We start from the raw sequence: 14536 nt of genomic DNA, 5'->3' as shown, positions 1-14536 counted from the left end.
GCCTTTAGTGCATTATCACTGAAGAGTTTTACGACAAGCTTTAAGCAGCTTACGCCGAACAACTTGCTCGTAAATAAATAAACAAATAAATAGATTCGTAAATAGGCAAAGATCACAAAGTGACCCCAATCTGCCCAAAATCCTCCAGGTTTCTCCCTCTCTACTATGTATGCGACTCTGCAGCAACTGGTGAGAGTGACACCCCACTGAAGTGAAGGGTCTGTGACAACATGGAAGACAGTCGACGGCAGGCCGACACAGGGGCTGACAGGCGGAGCGACTGCGCACACGGGGAGGAGGCACACAAGGGAAGAAACCAAAAGTTTAAAAGAGTGAGGCGCGGGGAGGCGTTTTTAAACGCAAGAGAGACAGAATGAGTGTAGGAAGTAAACACACAGAAGGGAAAGAAGATAAATCAAGAGGCAGACGAGAGAGAAAGGCAGACTGACATGCAGATGAGAGAGAGAGAGAGAGAGAGAGAGAGCAAAGTGTTGAATCGTCAAAAGGTGTGAATCGGGGACAGAAGGGTGCAGCAAAGACGACAGTTGAGGACAGATAGAGAGACACATGGACACAGAGATGGACACAGACAAAGAAGGGCGGAGGGAGCTGGACCAAGGCGTTAGAAAGTGAGGGTGGTTTTTGGAAATGGCAGCTGGTGCGTTTCCTGGTTGGTGATGGTTATCTGCGCTATTTACGGAGCCGTTCAGGAAGCGCTCTATTGACAGGCCTGTCAAAGAGCCTTTAAAGCAACTCAACATAAACCCAGCCCCCCCTGTAAGTGTGATGGAGTCGGATGAATCAAGGCTTGCTAGGTGCATTTTGATGGCATGCGACTACTTGAAACCACAGACAGAAAGACAGTGCACTATTACTTAACTCACTGCAGCAATATTTGGGTTCCCCCTAAGGAAGTCCAGATCGTACAGCCCTCTTTGCCAACAAAGCAGGTGAAAAGCAAAGGGACGTGCGTTGCATAAGATGAGCCGAACCGATGTTGAAATTCACATTGGTCACAAAAAAACCTGGCAGGATTTTGCCTAAATGACAAGTCTTATACAATGTCCAAAAGAATAATCCACTCTTTACTCCACGCTTTACTTGGAGAGTTGCTTACCAAGAAATTCAAAAAGGAGCTCACAGCTCCATACAGCTCGATAGAGTCCAGTGCCATAAAACACTGCGCATGCTTCCTGCTCCATCATGGACTACAAAAGCGTTAAGTGGGCTGAGCGAACCACTACGCCAGAGGCAGACAAAACTTTTTCTTTGATTTTTAATTTGTTTTATCCCACTGGCCTGCATCCACACACAGGGAGAAGCTGCAGCAGAGGCCAGCAAAGTCGTGATATGACCAGGTAATGAAATGATGGGAACCAACATCTTAATAAGGCCTGGGTTAAAGAATGGAGAACCTGTGTGAAGAAGTGTAACGTACGGATTTCCCTTCGAGAAACAGTATGCAGTGTTTTATTTGGCTTCCACTTATGTTTGTGTTTTGCCACCGTTTACCAAATTCCAAAAGCTTCCTTCTGTCAACAGTATGCTTTGCTATAACATGAGCGAAGCCGACCCACATTTCAGAATCAGAATCAGAATCAGAAATACTTTAATAATCCCAGGGGGAAATTCCCCCGGTTTGTTAAAAAATAATAGCGCTGACAGAACGTGAGCTTTTGGGGGACACGTTACCTGTCGGCTCACCGCTGCAACTGCACTGCTGACACTTCACTTTAGCTCAAAGGGCCAGAGAGGGCCTGGCCACGGAGGTCCTTCATCCCACTCCATTCTCTCTCGCTCTGTCCTCCCTCCATCTTTTCCCTCCTTATTGCCCTCTGCAGTATTATCAGCTTTTTCTGCACTGCAGCCACAGTGGCACAATTATCCAGCCTGCTGCACTAATGGCTATTGATGCAGCTGAGGGCCCCACACAAGACCACGCACGCACACACGCACACATGCACACACACGCACACACACGCACACAAACACACACACACACAAACACACACACACACACACACACACACACACACACACACACACTCATAAAAAATTCATGCCACTGGCTCAATAGGAAGGTGTGGGGGGTCTTACCAGACCTAGAAAGGACAACAAAGAGGGTAGGTGGCACAAGGGGGGAGTCAGTGGATAACGCTGAAACACAACCATTTACTCCTAATGAGCACACGGCTGTGTAGATATAACACAAGCCATGTCTGTCTGTTTATGTGCATTGGTGTGTGTGCGCGTAGGTGTGTCTTTCTCTGCGTGTGTGTTTGTACGCAAGTCTGTGCGGTGGGTAATTCCCTGTCGGGGGAGGATTTCTCCCTGCCACCGACCTGCACTGAGAGAGCTTTACAGCGCTAAGCCTGCAGGATAAGACTTACTGAACCAGGGATCACCTGAGACAGGGGTGGGAGACGGGATGGAGGGAAGGAGAAAAGAGGAATGGAGAGAAAGACAGGAGGAAAGGGAGCTGGAGAACACGGGCAGGGGGGGTGCAGTTGAAAAGAAGATACAGCGGAAGAGTCCAGCCGGGAGGAACGGGAGGTCAAAGGGAGGGAAGGATGGGAAGGAGACAGAGGGGAGGAAGAGAAGAAGAAGATTCCCAACTGGTGTGAAGCTAAGCCTGCGGAACAAAGGAGAGACAGGGAAAGGAAACAGGGAGACAGGGAAAGGAGGCGGGAGACGGGGAAAGGAGATGGGAGACGGGGAAAGGAGACGGGAGACGGGGAAAGACGGAGGGGCAACAATGGCAAGGAGGTTCCATGAACGCAAGGGTGTCAATTCTAAAAAACATAAAATAAAATAAAAAAGTGTTTGTGATTTCTGTTTTATTGGAGACCTAAGCTCTGTTTCTGTTTTCTAATTGGCTAAAATCTCCATGTCATCGGTGAGGATTGCTGAAAGTTGTTTCAATTTCTCACATCAAGAGGAGTGTTACGGTTAAAGATTTGCTCTATTCACAAAAGGGAGACAGAGGTGACAGCTTAGTTAGAGTGAATTATACCGCTTTAACACCAAAATTAGCGTGTAACGTGTTGTTTTTTTTTTTAAAACACAGGCAAACCCGCTAAAAATAGCCGTTTGACACTGTTCCCATTGCCAGTGAGCGAGTATGGCTTTCCTTTTTTCTGTCGTGTTCGACATCACGAACACGGTGGAGAAGGGGCGTGTCATGTTTCCAGTGTGAGATCGGGAAAAACACAGTATGAGACACACAGCATGGAGTATCCATGCCCGCACCGGCAGCGCCCGGTCCTTCGGCGGCGGGGAGTGGCGACGCTCCACCGTTTTGGAAACCGGCGGGGAGCGCCGCTGCGGTCCTCTCGGAGCGTTCCCCACACTTGAAACGTTTCATGGTTACCTCAGATTCAACTGCTGATTTTGGATTCTAAACGGGATATGAAACGATGGAATGATACACGGATGTTCCCGTCTATTAAAGAGCCAACGTCCGGAACTTCAACGCGCGTCGCATCGCTCCAGTAAAGGGGCCGAAATGATCGTGTCTACCCGGTGTCAGGTTTCCATTGGAGCTGGAGCCAATAAATAATATTGTGACTATTGCAGGGTCATTTGTCCCGGGACTGAATGCCGGGTGTAACCTTTCCCACTGAAGAGAAAAGCCAGATGTTAGTGGGTTTTTCGTGCAGTGGAAAAGAGGTATCAGGGAAGTCGGTCTCTCGTTGACAAGACAATATCAACCTCGAAGGATTCAAGTCCAAATTGAAAGATTCCAATGTTAAAAAGTGAATTTGGATTTTTGATATCAAATAACATTAAAACATACTGTGCTATGCAAACTTGAGCTATGCGACTTAGGCAACTTTGAGATGGCTTTCCAACAATAGCATCCGAAGGTCAGGCAGTTTGTTATTACCCTCCGCCCTCCCCTAACCGCGTCGGCAAGATATGACCCATACCATAGGTCATCCCAGGATTTTGGACCTCCCTCCCAATTGTTCCCGCATCAGTTAACCATCACTCCTTAACCAAACCTTGACTTGAAGCACATGGAGGAGCCGCAAGTGAGAGGGTTTTCTGACAAGAACAAGCTGTGATGCTGAACTTTGCACGATCAGCTTCAGCGTAACTAACACAACACCACAATGCACAATCAGCTGGGGCAGGGAAACCTGGACAACCCACAGGTGTTGAAGCTAGAAATTCACCGCCCGATTCTTTTGAGAGTGCTTCTCTTTTTCACTGTTCTGTGATCCAATCCAGTGATTTCTATGATTTCATGGGAGACACAATGGCTATAGAACCTTGAATTCTTAGACGCAGACTGTTCCGTTCCGTTTCGTCTTAGTTTCAGCGCGGTTTTCAGGCAATGTGCACAACACATGCACGCTATGTGTCACACACAGGGGTTTAAGCAGTTTATTTGAGAAGTATTGAGCTGCCAAGTTTCCCTGGTTGAAGCTAGACAACTGGGTGTCCCCTGCCTGTGTGTGTATGTGTGTGTGTGTGTGTGTGTGTGTGTGTGTGTGTGTGTGTGTGTGTGTGTGTGTGTGTGTGTGTGGTCATACATGTGTCTTTGTGCAGGACAGGAAATTAATTTTTAGTCTATTGGGCTCAGCGGGTCAACTTTCCCCTTTCACGATTTCACAAGAATCCTTTTTTTGTCCAACTGTCCAAACTTCTTGGCATTTCGATTTAGCGCAAAATGTAAGCGCGTGTGTGCGCACACAATCATTACTGATGGGTCAAACTCTTAGTAAAGTGAACCCCAAATACATTTACACCCCTCACAGACACATTACACCGTTCACCAAAACATGAGGGGAGATTTTATCTGGGGGGAAAAAAAAAAAAAAAAAAAGGAATTATGCATTCAGTTGAATGCAATACACACACACACACACACACACACACACACACACACACACACACACACACACACACACACACACACACACACACAGAGTTGTGGAGGAAGCCAGTGGGCCTAGGTCTGATAACACCCTCATCCATATTTAACCATTTCTGTTTGTGAGAGAGAGCGAGAGCAAGAGCGAGCGAGCAAGCAAGAGAGCAAGAGAGAGAGAGAGAGAGAAAGAGGAGTTTGCATGACTGAGTCCGTCTGCATATGCACACGCGTGCTGTCCCTTCTCATTGAGACGGGCGAGAGTGCCGGCGGTTTCCCACCGTCCTGGCATCAATTATGTAAAAGCAGAGCTGCCATTCAGAGGCTTCTCTCCGAGGCCGGGCCACCTAGCAGTACAGAGGGTGAGCCGCTTTCACAACCACACCGAAACCCCATCCAAACGTAAAGCACAGCCGCGACAAACTTAGGCACCGACCTCTGACTGTTTATTTGGCTGGGACCTCACAGGCTTATCTAATAGGTTACCAGGAGAGAAAATAAAAGGCGATGTTCAATGTTAACGTTAAAAAAATTTAAAACTTAAAAAAACACAATGGTTTGAATCCCCAGCAGACCAGCAGAGAAAATGTACTTCTCCATCAATTACAATCAATCAAAATGAATAATAATGAATAATGAATGAATAATAAAAAGTTGCCAATAGAGTCAAGCACTAAGCATTCAGTAAAGCACTGGTTCATCGGGGTGGCTCACATGAGAGTGGATGTGTTTGCAGATGCTGTCTGACTGTCCCATCCGGGGTCGGCCGCACTGGCCTATAAACAGGGCAGACGCCGCCTGTCTATAGAAAACCTATTATCCGAGTTTAAGCTTGTGTGGTTGTACTCATTGCAAAGATTTTACCGACACAAAACTGCATCCAGCGATATCTTTTTCTGCCACAAAATTGTACGATGGGAGCCGATTTCAGCACATGCGATTTTTACAGTGCTCTTTGCCAATCCGTATCGTTTCACTTCAATGTATTTATGAGACAAATTTCGCTTTGGTTGATAGCGCATCAAAAGACACGTCAATGTCAAAATCACGGGCCAAATCTTGGAAAGATACAAGAAATCATATACCCACACCCACACCCACACCCACACACATATATTTATTTATTTATTAGTGAAAGAAAATGTGGTTGGCTTCAAAGAGAGGCACTAGATGCAGGCCTGGCTGGGAGTCAGCAAACCTGGTATAGATGGAACCATGTCTTGGTCAAGGACAAGTGACAGCTGTGGAGATCCAAAACCTGGAAGCTGTGGGAATTACAGCGCTATGCACTTAGGAGTGAACACAAAACATGGAAGCGCCTGGGGCAGGAGGAAAAGACACTTTCCACCCTGTATATATACCATATTATGGTTAAATTAAGGTTTTAGCCACCCTGAATATGCCATAGGCATCAGAAATGAAAAACAATACACTGGGACTACATACAGTAAAAGGACTTAGCTAAGCGAGGTAGCAAAACGTTCGCTTCTCAATAGGTCAGTAGGTAAAATAAAAACCTCAGCTCATTTGTTGAGGATTTCATTAATGGAAATTGCACCACAGTGCTCCGCAATCACAGAAAGCGCCCATGCTCAGTCCAATCACCTCAACCGACACTTTGCAACCGTAGCTTTTAATAGCGTGTCCATAGGAGACAGGGGCCATAATAAATCCTGAAATTATCATCAAGGACCTCAACCAACACTATATATTTACTATGATGTATAGCCTAATTATTCATACATTATGCCAAAACTGCTTACCAATTTGAACTGAAACCAACACCTCAACAGCCCGTGTATGAAAAATGCTCTCCCTGCTCGAAAGGTCAGTGCCAGACACGTGTGCTGCGGTAGGACATGTGACTGTGTGTTGGTGGATGGGAATGTTATCACAGCCGCCCAAAATCCAAAAACATCCACCAAATGTGCGTATGTGCATGCCTGCGTATGTGCATACGGAGGTAATTCCCCTCTGTAAGCATGTGACTGAACATAATGGCTTATGTCACACGTGTGCACGTACGTTGCGCAAGTAGTCGGTGTGCACATGTAAGCTTCATGCCCACTCATCGATTTAAATTTAGCACTTGGGCTCCAGTCCGAGCTGACATGAACAATGCCATACCCACCATCGCCACCACGACCGCAACCGGCGGCGTCAACAAAACACGAACGCTGTAATGTCAAGTTGAAACCAGAGGGGAGAGGGAACACAGAGGGACGAGAGGAAGGGGAAGAGGAGGGAGGGAGGGAGGGAGGGAGGGAGGGAGGGAGGGAAGACCTCAGATTCATGAACACTCAGCCGCCCACACTCTGGCCACTGCTGCCAAGAGCTGAGCAGGACAACAGTGAGCGGGTGTGTGTGTGTGTGTGTGTGTGTGTGTGTGTGTGTGTGTGTGTGTGTGTGCGTGTGCGTGCGTGTGTGTGCCCTCCGAAGCGTGTGTGTGCCGTTCCATGGCGAGCTGGATGCCAAGGAAGCAGAGGAACCGCAGACAGACTGTGTGCTCTGTTTCAGTGGAGCTTAAGTGCTGCAAGCCGTAGTTTAGCCTTCCAGCGGCAACCCTGCTACCGATGAGGCAATTTTACAACTTGTGGGTCGCTTTGGTTAAAAAAAAAAAAAAAAGAAAGAAAATAAAAGTGAGGATCACATCTTCGTGCTTACAGGTCTGAGTTGAAAGGTCACAGGTCGGACCCCTGCTGCTGCTGGTGTTTGTCCGCAAACAGTTTTGAGTGCCTTTGAGCCAAGACAGAAACAAACTGACTCCCCTCTTTAAAAGTCAGATATCTTTTGGAAGAGTCATGACATTTCACTTCGGAAACACGTCCAACGTCACAAATCCAGAAAAGCACCACGCCTGCTCACTGGAAGCTCTCTTATCGCCACTTATTGCAAGCAAACACGGCGTCTAAAGCTTTTCTGGATGCCTCCGCCAAAAACTTGCCAAACGGGTGTTACTTACGAAGGTTAAAGACATGAAACGTGCCTTAGAATCGAATTTGTTCGACGCTTGTTTGGTGGGTTGGTGCTTCTACTTAAACGTCTCGCTCGTCATAATAAATCAATTACAATAAAGCAAAACCTCAATAAAACCAAATGTTTCAGTCGGTTACATTGTTCGACCTAATAGGCTCGTGATTAAAACCATATCCACAAAGCAATGTTGAAGTAATCAAAAAGAAGGAACTTTGCACATTTTACACGTTGCGTTTTATTCCCTTAAGAGCTGTTTCTGATGACTTGAATCAGATGTTTACAAAAGGCAATATTGAAAAATTGTTCCCGAGTATATGAACGTTTCAGTGTATTTTATTTTGTGAACAGTTCAGAACTGCAGTAGACATGCACCGACAGAATCAAAAATACAACTTTTTTTTTTTTTTTGTTCTAGATTCTCCAACAGGTATGTAGGTTTCAAGTGGTGTTAATGGAACTTAATTTTGTTGCGTGTGTGTGTGTGTGTGAGAGACAGAAAAATATGTGTATTGCATTGTGAGTGAAATAGGAATACACTTTGAAATACATCTCAGATGGTTGGTTGTAGTGGTAATTACGTCACTGTCCATTTTCATTTAAAGCAGAGTAATAGCCGAAGAATCGCTTTATTTGCAGAGTACATTTGCATACACTGGGATTGTTTCTCCCGTATGTAACCCATTCAGACTTTCAGGAGACGTGGTCGTCCGTAGACTGGCGTCCGGGGACCAAGTCCAGCCCTACAGCCTACAGAGCGTTGGTCGAGGGGAACGGCAGCAGAGTAAACCGGACGTGCACGTCTTTTGGTGTGAGAGAAAACCGCGCGACCACAGAGAGAACCTGGAAAGTTTGCACAGAAGGACGCCGGTCGGAGTTGGAACCCAGGACCTTCTTGCTGCGAGGCGACGGCACTGAAGGACGGACGCTAATTACACCCCTTCACGCATGGAACGAGGCCCGAGTGCACTTGAGCAACACCGATATTCTCTTTGAGATGCTCAATTTGGTTTTAGATTTTCGTCTGAAAGATACATATGCAACAAGGGATTTTTTTATTTGTCTCCTTTTTTTTTTTTTTTAAGTTCTCTGAAGCCTATCTCAAAAAATGCTAAAACACTACTGATATGGTGACTACTCACTAATAACACACACACACACACACACACACACACACACACACACACACACACACACACACACACACACACACACACACACACACACACACACACACACACACACACACACACACACACACACACACACACACACACAGGGTGTGTCTGAGAACCATTAGGCTACGGCCCAGGGAACCAGGGTGCATTCAATGGATTGAATTGCTGAAGAATGTGAGAGAAAGGCGAGCAAGGGAACAACGGATTCATAGCATTGCTGAAAAAGAGCAAACGCTCTGTCAATAATACTTGTTTAAATAGGGTCCTAGAAATGTATTCACAGGTCTGAAATCTCAACCTTGTGAATGGAAGCAAACTGCTGTACTTGTAAAAACAGGTGATAATATCTTTTCACTATATATATATATATATATTACTTTATTATTATGATCTCACACTGTAAAATTATTTTGCGGTATACAATCATTGTTTAAGAAAGTCAAAAAAAGAAATCCATATTGCCTCTGATATGTAACTTTAATCTTATGTGACCATATACCACAGGACTGTCACTATAGCACAATAAGTCCGAGCAGGCACAGGAGCAGATTGTCTACCAGAGCTTTTGAAGAAATAAATAAATAAAACGCTTTGAGTATTCGACACACTTGTGTAAATTGACATTTACACATTTACACAACAGTACGTCAACAGAGACTTTTGCATTTCAGAGAATTGCATTTCAAGCGACCAAAAGTACGGTCCAGAGGTCAAATATTATATCGCAGTGCATAAGCAAACGTTTTATTTTAACATGGTTTCTCCACAACATGATTACATAACACAGTCTTTAACCAAATTATGACATGAGCATTTTTGCTGTAGGCCACAGGCGATGTGCTCGGCTCCCGGTCAAGCTGAACACATTGCAAAGTGGGGCTTGGCAATATGTCTATATAATATCAGTACGGTGATACAAGTCCAGGTACTCCCTTTTTTTAGTTATAAATATAAAACAAGGCTGGTCGATCGGTGTGTAGTATGTGACTGTGTCTGGGTCGTGTGTAGTTGCATTGAGAGTAAACTTGACTTGGGGAGAACACCGGCTCTTGCAGTGACTACATACAGCCATCTAGCTGCAGCTGTGTTCTTGAGATGGAGAAAAAGGAGAGAGGCAGCTTCTCATCTCATTGCCACAGTAATACGTGCTCACACAATATCTGTCTTTTTAAGAAGGTTTCAAGAAAAAAAATAAAAATAATAATAATCTGCTTGTACAGACAACTAGCTCGGAGCACATTTTCGCCGTTTTTTAAAAAAACGCTGCGTTTCCCGAGGCATGACCCGCTGCTATCAGAGGGAGCAGCAGAGAGAGAGAGAGAGAGGGAGAGAGGTGCCGCTGTGTCTTTAAGCAGTAATCCCTCCATTCTCAGAGAATTTGTTGCCTTCCATCTAATGGGCGGTTCGGTTTAATGTCCACAAGGACCGCTGGGAGGTCCTTCACTACTAAAACCACCGCCGTCTCCACTCAAGATGGAGCTAAAGTCTCTTGAATAGTGACACTAGGTTTGTAGTACAAGTGAGAAGGCACCAGAGACATTGTCGTTTAGCATTTCAAAGGGGGGGCAGAATGAGCCCAATTGCAGTGACCAAAAAAAAAAAAAAAAAAGGAATGACAATGTCGACATTCCTGACATGTTGTTATTGGTCTTCTGAAAAGGAAACCGGGGCTTCCACATTAGGATGTTATGTCCTATTATTCCTCCTGACTCCAGAAGGGACACAGTGTCTCTCACACTTGAAAACATTGAGTCACTGGATCCACTTAAAAAAAAACAACTAATAATAAAATAAAATGCTTACATTTGTTAAATCAGCTAGAAATTGAGAAATTAAAAAGATGTATATCTTGTTTTGCCAGCTTAATTATATTTTAAGCTTCAAATATTTATATATTTTTATATATATACACACACAAACACACGCACTTTTTTTTTTTTTTTTTTTTTAAACAAATCAAAGCATTTTTTGAGTTGATACAAGACTCAAATCCAATGATTTTTTTGGAGTACTTTGACTTGGCAGCATGGAACCTGGCCAACAGATGTACTTAAAGAACTAGTTAGTGTGGAGAACTGTCATGTTTCCCTCTGATATTAGGGGGAAACTCCGCTCCATCACTGTAACAAGAGATTTTCACAACACTGGGGGCAGAGTTACACCACTTAAAAAAAAAAAACAACAAAAACAACAGCCCTGCAGTAAGGACAGCTCTCCAAAATAAATAAAGTCCTGTTTGAGAAAGAACGATGGAACTTTTCAGAAATCAGTGAATATAACATGACATTAAAAATACACAGATCCGTAAAAACAACAACAACAAAAAACTTTTAAGTCGTTGCTGACTTTGGTAAAACACGTGCATCCGAGCAACATTGTCGGAATATATACATATATATATATATATATATATATTTGTTTTTTTAAGGATTATTTTTGCGTGAATCAGTCTTTGTCCGAAGGTCTGTGACAGTTACTCTACTTGGTCCGAGTTGTTCCACTTTTCTTAAAAAAAAAAAAAAAAAAAACTACCAATGGCCTCCTGTAAATTGTGATGGTGTTAGTATCTGACAGCAAATGTTTGCAACCACTTTCCTGGCACCGAGAGAGGGACGTAAAAGGGGGGAGAAGGAAGCCGGGAGGAGTGACAGAAAACACGGGGGGGGAAGGAAAGGACCCTCGACCGGACCGCGGAGGAGAGGAGGGGACGGAGCCTCGGCCCTTACCGCTATGAGCGTGCTGTTCCTCGGCTCGGCGGAGGAGGCTGAGTCCGGGTCCTGCTGCTGCCGGCTCTGCTGCTTGCTGCCGGCGGACTTCTTGGCCCTCTGCTCCAGGCTCCGCTGGTACAGGCTCACCGTCTCCCTCCGCTCCATCTCCAGCTGCTCTTGCTGCGCCTGCTGGTACCTGTTCTCGCAGGTGACGTGGTGTCTCCGGCAGCCCTCAATCCGCTGCCGGAGCCGCTCCACCACGGTGCTGTGCTTGGGTATGGCCCCGGGGACCCCGCCGCCCGCCGGGTTCAGCCCGCCGCTGTTGATGCACAGACTGCCGTTGGCTCCGGCGGCGGGGGATGCGAAGTCCCCCATCATGGAGCCGAGCGGCGGGTATTGTGGAAGAACTTTCCCCGAGTGTTCCAGTGGGGCGGCGGGGTTGAAAAGGAAGGGGTCCGAGGGGACTGGACGGGTCGTCGGCGGCGCGCGGGGAGGGGGGTCGGGGGGGGGGGGTGACGGGACTACGACCGAGGCACCGCCGCGGAGTTTAAAGAGCCGTCACGGGGCATAAAGGTGGCCGATGGCTGCCTGGTTCTTCCCGGTTCTCAGGCTCCCAACACCCAGTCATGTGTCCGAAAGCAGGTTTCGCCGAGCGCCGTCAACGCACGAAACCCCAAACAACCCGAAAACAAAACCAAAAAACAGCTGCCATCACTACCACAAAACTCTCCGGAGAAGCCACCCCGGGCTGGCGAAGTTTACCGTCCGCGGCGCTCGCTCATAAAGCCGCAAGCAGTCGCTCCGAGCCGCTGCTCCACCGCGTTGTTGTTGTTGTTGTTGGAGAAAAAGTTTTGGTGCCTGAACCGAACGGGCTCCGGAGTTTCTCCGTGAACTTGCATCTCATTGTTTTTTTGGGGTTTCTTTCTTTTTTTTTTTTTTTTTTTTTGCGGGGGGCGGCGGCGGCGGCGGGGGTGGGCGGGGGGGTGGGTTGGTGTTGGAGATCCAGGTGGAGGTGTGGAGTCACAGGGGTGGGAGCCGAGGGGGTCCGCCGCTCGCTGGTCCGTCCCGCTGGGGGGGTGGCGGTGGTGGTGGTGGTGGTGGTGGGGGGGCGGCGGCGCGGCGGGGGTGGGGAGGGGGGGAGGGGAGGGGGGGTGAAGCAGTGGAGGAGTCGCGGTGATCCGGTCTCTCGTCACTCGCCGCCACAAGCAGCCGCCACCATCACAATGATCGGGTCCGCGGCTCCGCCATGCCAGCGGAGTGATATCAGGACGGGAGTTGAGTGAAAAGCAGCTCCGGGCTGTGAGTGGCCCGGCCGCTGGAGCGCTGCAAAACACGGGCCGGAGCGGGGAGCCGAGAGCCGGGTGCCGGGAGCCGGAGCTGCCCGAGCCGCGCGGATCGTCGTCGGGGTGACGGGTTCCCCCGCTGACGAACAGCGCCGATGATAATGATCGTTTACCGTTGGACCCTCGTATGATGTATGGTCACGCATCGCATCGTGGGATAAATTAAAAATCGCGGCAACATGTGAGCGAAAGTTTCATTTCCAGTGGGTGGGAAGTAACGAAGAACTATTATACGACCACTATATGTGCTATTATCAATAATCACTTATAATAACTATTACTTATTAATAATTATGACACCATATAGCCTAACCTTTCCTCAATATCAAAATCAATATCAATATCAGTATCAATATCAATATCAGTATCAATATCAGTATCAGTAGCAATATCAGTATCAATATAAGTATTAAAATCAGTATCGGTATCAATATCAGTATCAAATCAATATCAGTATCAATATCAGTATCAATATTAGTATTAGTATCAATATCAGTATTAATATCAGTATCATTATAAATATCAGTATCAATATCGATATCAATGCCAGTACAAATATCAGTATCAGTATCAGTTTCAATATCAATATCAAAATCAATATCAATATCAAAATCAATATCAATATCAGTATCAGTATCAATATCAGTATCAGTAGCAATATCAGTATCAATATAAGTATTAAAATCAGTATCCGTATCAATATCAGTATCAAATCAATATCAGTATCAATATCAGTATCAATATCAGTATTAGTATCAATATCAATATCAGTATTTATATCAGTATCAATATCAATATCAGTATCAATATCAATATCAATATCAATAACAGTATCAGTATCACTATCAATATCAATATCAGTATGAATATCAGTATCGATATCAGTATTAGTATCAATATCAGTATCACTATCAATATCAATATCAGTATAAATATCAGTATCAATATCAGTATCAGCATCAATATCAGTATAAATATCAGTATCAATATCAATATCAGTATCAATATCAGTATCAATATCAGTATCAATATCAATATCTGTATAAATATCAGTATCAATATCAGTATCAGCATCAATATCAGTAAAAATATCAGTATCAATATCAGTATCAATATTAGTATCAGCATCAATATCAGTATCAATGTCGATATCAGTATCAATATCAGTATCAATATCAGTATCAACATCAATATCAATATGGTCGAAAGTAACAATGTACAATTAGGCTACAAGTATATGTATTTGAAAAAAATGTATTTTACTCCACTACATTTCAAAGTTAATATCTATACTTTTAATCCACTACATTTAAAGGTAAACATCTATACTTTTAATCTACTACATTTAAAAGCAAATATCTATACTTTTAATCCACTACATTTAAAAGTAAATATCTATACTTTTAATCCACTACATTTAAAGGTAAACATCTATACTTTTAATCGACTACATTTAAA

At 45.1% G+C, this 14536-nt stretch overlaps 1 protein-coding gene across 1 annotated transcript in view; it reads right to left on the bottom strand.

The window, feature by feature from the left end:
- Positions 1-12110, bottom strand: part of maml3 (mastermind-like transcriptional coactivator 3) — a gene marked incomplete at its 5' end in the record, with an annotated part of 100015 nt that extends 87905 nt beyond the window's left edge. The window contains one exon of the mRNA XM_079999877.1: positions 11754-12110. Within this exon, the coding sequence (XP_079856003.1) occupies positions 11754-12110 (357 nt within the window). The remainder of the gene's footprint in view (positions 1-11753) is intronic.
- Positions 12111-14536: the final 2426 nt, after the last annotated feature.

The sequence above is a fragment of the Zeus faber genome (genome assembly GCF_960531495.2).
Source record: "Zeus faber genome assembly, chromosome: 4".
Taxonomy (NCBI): domain Eukaryota; kingdom Metazoa; phylum Chordata; class Actinopteri; order Zeiformes; family Zeidae; genus Zeus; species Zeus faber.
The sequence above is the reverse complement of the archived record's forward strand: the minus strand, read 5'-3'. Positions and strand labels throughout refer to the sequence as shown.